The sequence below is a fragment of the Chrysemys picta genome, chromosome 2 (assembly GCF_011386835.1).
Source record: "Chrysemys picta bellii isolate R12L10 chromosome 2, ASM1138683v2, whole genome shotgun sequence".
Classification (NCBI taxonomy): Eukaryota; Metazoa; Chordata; order Testudines; family Emydidae; genus Chrysemys; species Chrysemys picta.
In genome coordinates, this window is record NC_088792.1 from 54,557,257 (window position 1) to 54,565,131 (window position 7,875).

At 49.3% G+C, this 7,875-nt stretch overlaps 1 protein-coding gene across 1 annotated transcript; it reads left to right on the forward strand.

Annotated features, from left to right (window-relative positions):
• Positions 1 to 674: 674 nt before the first annotated feature.
• On the forward strand, positions 675 to 3,342 carry LOC135981306 (SRRM2 protein homolog rsr-2-like). Its single transcript, XM_065583172.1, has 2 exons — positions 675 to 1,597; positions 2,722 to 3,342. The coding sequence occupies exons 1-2, from the start codon at positions 1,057 to 1,059 to the stop codon at positions 3,234 to 3,236; spliced, it is 1,056 nt and encodes a 351-aa protein (XP_065439244.1). The 5' UTR covers positions 675 to 1,056; the 3' UTR covers positions 3,237 to 3,342.
• The last annotated feature ends 4,533 nt before the right edge of the window (positions 3,343 to 7,875 follow it).

A 7,875-nucleotide genomic window follows, 5' to 3' on the forward strand; every position in this document is an offset into this window, starting at 1 on the left:
GGCCAGCAAGAAAGCAGAGTACAGTAACCGCTGAACAGCCTGGAGGTGAAAGGCTGCCACCCTACTGACTACAGCAATAAGCCCCTGGCTTCCTTCGTCTAATGGCAGGAATAGCAAAGCAGGGCACAGCCTGTGGTAACTATTTAAAAAAAAAGGTTAATGTGCTTCTGAATCCAGAGGGGAATATCCAGACACACTAGCTGGTACCACAACATTTAGGGCACAAGATTGTTGGCAATCAAAACCTGCCCTCAGAAAAGAGTGCACAGGAAGGAGCCAGCATGATTTCTGCGGGCGGCCTTGCACCTTCTCCTCAGCCCCCTCCCAATTCCTTAGCATATATTGTTCAGATCTGAAAAAGACCCCCAACACCTTAATCCCAAAGGTGCCCCATTGCAATTATTGGGGCAACAAAAGGGGACCACTACATTGCCAAGGGCCCGGTAAGATTGAATTCCTCTTAGCCCAGTTAATGTGGGCAGAAGATGCCTGTTCAGACCCTTGTAAACAAGTGCAAAGTGCCTGCATGTCAGTCTGTCAGATATGATAAAAACTGAGATATCCTCAGCACAGGCTGACAGACAAGCTGGGAAAGCATCCGTCACAGCAAGGCCAGTCAGACGGCTTTTGCAGATCTACAGGAACTGCTCCAAACTAAGAGCATACAGCATCTCAGGCCTGGTCTACACTACGACTTTAATTCGGATTTATCAGCTTTAATTCGAATTAACCCTGTAACCGTCCACACAACGACGCTAGTTAATTCGATGTAAAGGGCCCTTTAAATCGATTTCTGTACTCCACCCCAACGAGCGGAGTAGTGCCAAAATCGATTTTAACAATTCGAATTAGGGTTAGTGTGGCCGCAATTCGATGGTATTGGCCTCCGGGAGCTATCCCACAGTGCATCATTGTGACCGCTCTGGACAGCAATCTAAACTCGGATGCACTGGCCAGGTAGACAGGAAAAGCCCCGCGAACATTTGAATTCCATTTCCTGTTTGCACAGCGTGGAGAGCACAGGTGACCACAGATACCTCATCAGCACAGGTAACCATGCAGGCTGATAATCGAAAAAGAGCACCAGCATGGACCGTGAGGGAGGTACTGGATCTGATCGCTGTATGGGGAGAGGATTCAGTGCTTGCAGAACTTCGTTCTAAAAGACGAAATGCAAAAATTTTTGAAAAAATCTCCAAGGGCATGATGGAGAGAGGCCACAATAGGGACTCAGATCAGTGCCGCGTGAAAGTCAAGGAACTCAGACAAGCCTATCAGAAAACAAAGGAGGCAAACGGTCGCTCCGGGTCAGAGCCGCGGACATGCCGCTACTACGCCGAGCTGCATGCAATTCTAGGGGGGGCTGCCACCACTAACCCACCTGTGTTCGTGGATTCTGGGTCGGGGATAGTCTCGACGCCTGAGGATTCTGCCGATGGGGTAGAGGAGGAGGAGGAGGAGGAGGATGAGCTTGCAGAGAGCACACAGCACTCCATTCTCCCCAACAGCCAGGATCTTTTTATCACCCTGACTGAAGTACCCTCCCAAGCCTCCCAAGCCAGTACCCAAGACTCTGACCCCATGGAAGGCACCTCAGGTGAGTTTACCTTTTAAAATATAAAACTTGTTTTAAAAGCAAACGGTTTTTAATGATTACTTTGCCTGACTTTGCATTCGCGGTCAGTTCAGCTACTGGAAAAGTCTGTAGCTATTGGAAAAGTCTGTTAACGTGTCTGGGGATGGAGCGGAAATCCTCCAGGGACATCTCAATGAAGCTCTCCTGGAGGTACTCCGAAAGCCTTGCCAGAAGGTTTCTGGGCAGTGCATCTTTATTCCCTCCTCCATGGTAGGACACTTGACCACGCCATGCTTGCAGCAAGTAATCTGGTATCATTGCCTGACAAAGCCTGGCAGCGTATGGTCCCGGTGTTTGCTGGCATTCAAGCAACATCCGTTCTTTATCTTCTTGTGTAATCCTCAGGAGAGTGATATCACTCCTGGTAACCTGGTTGAAATACGGGAACTTAATTAAGGGGACAGAGGTGGCCGTTCCTACTGGGCTGTTTGCCTGTGGCGGAAAATAAATCCTTCCCTGCAGTTAGCCAAGCGCAGATGGGAAATTGGCCCTGAGTTTTTCGCGTTTGGCTAGCAGGGATCTTCCCTGTTACCAGCCACGCGGTGGGGGGAGGGGTACTGTGATCATCCCAGAGAATTCATGGCGAGGGGGGGGGGGGCGGCGGTGGGGGGGGGATTAGTTTGGTGCCTGTAGGGATCTTCCCTGATACCAGCCACGCGGTGGGGGGGAGGGGTACCGTGGTTAGTTTGTTTTCTGGTGCTGCTGAATGTTAACAGAAAAACCGCAGCACTCTACTTGCCCAGACAAGCCCCACCACACTCCCCCCCCCCCCCCCCAACTGGCTGAGATTGGCCAGGCTTCTGCAGCACTCTACAAGCTATGCTTGGTATGTGGGAAAGTAGGGCGCAGAAGCTGTAAGAGAATGGCTTACCATGGCCGCATGCAAGCAGAATTCTGTTGCCCAGACCTGTGATCTCTAGCAGCAAAGCCACAGGCACTCAGCATTAAGAGGCAAAATGCGACCTTGCACAGAAATCACATGTGCTATGTAATGTGAACAGTGTTGGTCACCGTGAAAGAGTATAAGCATTGTTCTGCAAAATGTAGCTTTTAAAACAATTCTCTCTTTTTTCCCCTCCCTACAGCAGCTGCAAATTCCTCAAGCCTCCCTCCTCCATCCCGAAGGTTATCACAGATAAGGCGTCGTAAAAAAAAGACGCGAGAAGAGATGTTTTCTGAAATTATGCAATCCAGCAGGAGTGACAGAGCTCATCTGAATGAGTGGAAGGAAACAGTTTCAAAGTATAGGAAAGAAGTCAGTGAACGTGAGGAGAGGAGGGACCAACGTGAGGACATGAGGGACCAACGTGAGGAGAGGAGAGACCAACGTGAGGAGAGGAGAGACGCTCGAGATGAGAGGTGGCGTCAGGAAGACCAGAGGATGAAGGAAGCAACGCTGGGGCTGCTCCAGCGTCTGGTGGAGGTTCAGGAACGGCTGCTGGAAAACAGACTGCCGCTTCAGCCCCTGTTCCACCCTCCCCCCTCCCCATGTTCCGTATCCTCCTCACCCAGACGTGTAAGAACGCGGGGGGGGAGGCTCCGTACACCTTCCCATTCCACCCCAGTAGACAGCCCAAGCAAAAGGCTGTCATTTTTTTAACCTTTTCTTTGTGGCTTTTTCCTTCCCAGTAATCCTCCTCCCAAATACCACCCGGGTTCCCTCCCTCTTTTTCTAATCTATTAATAAAGAATAAATGATTTTTAAATGATAGTGACTTTATTTGGTTTGAAAGAAAGCTGGGGGAAGGGGGAGGGTGGGTTCCTTACAGAAAATCAGTCAATAAAGGGGGCGGGTTTTCATGAAGGAGAAACAAACAGATATTTCACACTGTAGCCTGGCCAGCCATGAAACTGGTTTTTAAAGCTTCTCTGATGCACACCGCTTCATGGTGTGCTCTTCTAATCGCCCTGGTGTCTGGCTGCGCGTAATCAGCAGCCAGGCGATTTGCCTCAGCCTCCCACCCTGCCATAAAGGTCTCCCCCTTACTTTCACAGAGATTGTGGAGCACACAGCAAGCAGAAATAACAATGGGGAGATTTCTTTGGCTGAGGTCAGAGCGAGTCAATAATGATCTCCAGCGGCCTTTTAAACGGCCAAATGCACATTCTACCACCATTCTGCACTTGCTTAGCCTGTAGTTAAACAGCTCCTGACTCCTGTCCAGGCTGCCTGTGTATGGCTTCATGAGCCATGGCATTAAGGGGTAGGCTGGGTCCCCAAGAATAACTATGGGCATTTCAACATCCCCAACGGTTATTTTCTGGTCCGGAAAGTAAGTCCCTTGCTGCAGCCCTTTAAACAGAGTTGTGTTCCTGAAGACGCGAGCGTCATGAACCCTTCCCGCCCAGCCCGCATTGATGTTGGTGAAACGTCCCTTGTGATCCACAAGTGCTTGCAGCACCATTGAAAAGTACCCCTTGCGGTTTATGTACTCGGTGGCTTGGTGCTCCGGTGCCAAGATAGGGATATGGGTTCCGTCTATCGCCCCACCACAGTTAGGGAATCCCATTGCAGCAAAGCCATCCACTATGGCCTGCACATTTCCCAGAGTCACAAACTTTCGTAGCAGCACCTGAGTGATTGCTTTGGCTACTTGCATCACAGCAGCCCCCACAGTAGATTTTCCCACTCCAAATTGATTCCCGACTGACCGGTAGCTGTCTGGCGTTGCAAGCTTCCACAGGGCTATCGCCACGCGCTTCTCAACTGTGAGGGCTGCTCTCATCTTGGTATTCTGGCGTTTCAAGGCAGGGGACAGCAAGTCACAAAGTTCCATGAAAGTGCCCTTACGCATGCGAAAGTTCCGCAGCCACTGGGAATCGTCCCAGACCTGCAACACTATGCGGTCCCACCAGTCTGTGCTTGTTTCCCTTGCCCAGAATCGGCGTTCCATGTTTAGAATCTGCCCCATTAACAACATGATCTCCAAAGCACCGGGGCCTGTGGTTTCACTGAATTCTGTATCCGTGTCCGTGTCCATGTCCTCATCATGCTTGTCGCTGCGCTGCCGCTGCCGCTGCCTCCTCTCCTCGTTTTTCTGGTCCTGGCTCAGCATAAACTCCACGAGAACGCGCGAGGTGTTTACAATATTCATGAGTGCTGTCTTGACCTCAGCGGGCTCCATGCTTGCCGTGGTATGGAGTCTGCAGTGTTCACCCACCCAGGAAAAAAGGCGCGAAAATGGTTGTCTGCCGTCCGTTGCTTTCATGCAGGGAGGGAGGGAGGGAGGGAGGAAGTGAGGCTGTACCCAGAACCACCTGCGACGATGTTTTTTGTCCCATCAGGCACTGGGATCTTAACCCACAATCCCAATGGGCGCGGGAGACTGCGGGAACTATGGGATAGCTATGGAATTGCTACCCACAGTGCAACGGTGCAGAAATCGACGCTAGCCCCAGTACTTGGACGCACACCACCGAATTAATGTGCTAGTGTGGCCGCATTCATTTCGACTTTATACAACCTGTTTCTCAAATCCGAATTATCTAAATTCGGATTAATCCCGTAGTGTAGACATACCCTCAGACAGAGTACACCCCTCATGAATGCCTCTGTGAACTGGAAAGCAGCGGCTAAGACCCCCGTTAATCTTAGGACACTAAAACATTATGGTGCAATAAAGAAGGGTATGAAAAGAACATTGAGGCCCAATCCTGAAAGCGTCTAACCTTTTTAAAAGACAGCTAGGTTTAACTCTAACAAAAGCCTCCTGGTCCATTTGAAATAAGCCTCATATCCAGATTACAAAGTTTGTTAACAGTAAAAACATCATGAATTAAAAACAAATGATCAAAAATTGAAGCGGATAAGAATACAGTATGTTTGTACAGGGTGTCAAAGAGTCCAGCCAGTCCTTTGGCAGTTAGCTAAGGCCCTGGATAAAATCCTATAATCAGAGAAAAGCCATAGGACTCCAGTACTGTAAGTCACAGGAGTCCCCTTTATTGTGATTGCTGCCCTGTGGCAACTGAGGGGCAGCTCTAACTCCTGGTTACACTCCAGCACCACTAGAAAGATGACAAGATGCCAGAAACGCTTGTAAAATTCAGATGGCAGCCCATCAATACCTGGGGCCTGGCCTGTAGAGAGCTGCTGGACTGCAACAGAGAGCTTCTGAAGCAACAATGGGGCATCCAGGCACTGCTGTTCCTCATCACTCAGATGGGGTAATCCCTGGTGCAGTGCCTCCATTGCTAGCACATTACAGGCTTCAGGGAAGTACAGAGTTCTGTAAAGAGAAACAGCTGCTTTCTGCATCTCAGTAGAGTCAGCTGTCAACCGACCATCCAGCAGCCGGAAGCAAAAAATCTGCTGACGGTCCGTAGACTATTTCTGCAACCCGAAAAAGAACGTTGGGGGAATGTCAGTTTTGTACAGCTGAGTAAATGGGGCCTGAACCAGGACTCCTTGCAGCTTCTCTTCCAACAAGCATCTCAGGAGCTGGTACATCTTGGTTAAGGTTTGGTGAATCTGCACCGGGTCTTCCACTTCAAGGTTGCCATGAAGGCTCAAGCTGTCATGTTCCAGGGCACTCATGGCCTGACGCAAGGACCACATAGCATTCTGGGTATACTGCTGGCAGAAGGGTTGTATCTGGACCTTTCCAATATCCCACCATTGTCCCAGGGACTCATAAAAAGACTTGTACTGCCACCAAAGCTCTCAAACATAGCAAACGTCTGGGTGAAATTCAAGCCCTGTTATAACTTGATATTAATGTGCCAGCGGGAAGCACAGGCAGAAAGAAGGAGAGAGACACTGACATGGACATAATGAGGATGAGACAAGTGAGTGGGAGATATATGAAGATCCAACAACCGTATTCACACTGGACTTCATGGTATAAAAGTGATCCTATCTATCCCCTGAGACATGGTTGGGAGTAGCCTTCAGCCAAGAGTACTGGCTGATTGAGAGTGTGGATCCTTGTGGTTCCTGTCTAAAACACAATCTGTAGTGCAACTGAAATCCCTTCCCAGGACAATAATAGTATCAGGGTCACTGCCAAGCATTGTCATGGGCAAGTGTCTGCAGAAAGGAGACACGATCTCACCCCGAAGTAGGGGAACATGCAGTAAAAAAGATTAAAAACAATAGTGCCAATATGTGTCTCCACTTAGAGGAGCCAGCCCTGCACAATCTCCTTCACAGAGAGGACCTGTGCCCCTGCACCCTAGGAAAAGAGAACAGCAGTGACATTGGACCCATGGCTCAAGAAACCTTCCCCTTCCCATTCCTTCAACTAGTCCCCCTGATTATCAGGTTCTGAGTGCATCTCTTCAAAACGGACAATATCAGCCCATTTTTGTCTGGGAAATTCAAAAAGCATGCTTACATCCATTAATATTTAGAGAGACAAAGTTGAATAGCACTATAGAGACTAGAAGGAGAGAACAGAGCAGCAGAGAGAAACAATGGAAAGTGGAAGTATCTTGAACAAAATGAGCCAAGGGGAGGTCTGTATATCTTGAACATTCCCCGCATGCTTCCTCACCTTGCTCAACAACTTTCTGAGATGGAAATGTTTCCTATGATCAGCTGACGTATCTCTCAATGTAAGGGCAGCTGAATGAACAAAGTGCTGTACATCAGGGAAACAGGCCTCTACCTCAACTCCCCACTTTCCCTTAGTGCTATCCAAAAATTTACTAATCTCCTTCACACAGTATCCCCCCTTCCCACCTAGCTGACTGGCTGGGATCTCGGGAACCAGTGAGGAGTCAGAGACCATCATCATCCTCTTCCTCTCCACCAGACTCCACCAGCTCAGAAGAACATTGAGCTGCCACTGTAACAAACTCGCATATCTATTTTCCCAAGAGTGCCAGACAGTGCAACCCCAGGCTGGGATCCACTGTCATCACTGCAGCATGCAGGATTGGGAGCTTGAGGACTCTCTGTGCCAGGGGAAGACAGTATCCCACTGGGAGCTGCAGGCACAAAGCAACCACCCAACAAAGTTATTCTCTTTCTCAAAGCACACATCTCCATAGTCAGCCACTGCCAGCAGTTCAGGGTATATCTACACTGCAATGTAAGGGCAGGGTTAGTTGAACTCGAATTAGCAGACCCAGGGTTTGTTAACCTAGGGCTTGAGCGTCTACGCTTATTTGTAACCCCAGGTTAGGAACTGTTGAACCCTGGGTCCCAACCTGGGACTCCAGTGTCTACATTGCCTTATATGGGCCCAAGTATAACCACCAGTATCCCAGACTTCCTAATACCTTTGCAAAATGTG

Coding starts and splice junctions, on each gene's coding strand:
- LOC135981306 (XM_065583172.1), top strand. CDS start 1,057: ATGCAGGCTGATAATCGAAAAAGAGCACCAGCATGGACCGTGAGGGAG. Junction 1,598..2,721: donor CCCCATGGAAGGCACCTCAG/GTGAGTTTACCT, acceptor CCCTCCCTACAG/CAGCTGCAAATTCCTCAAGC.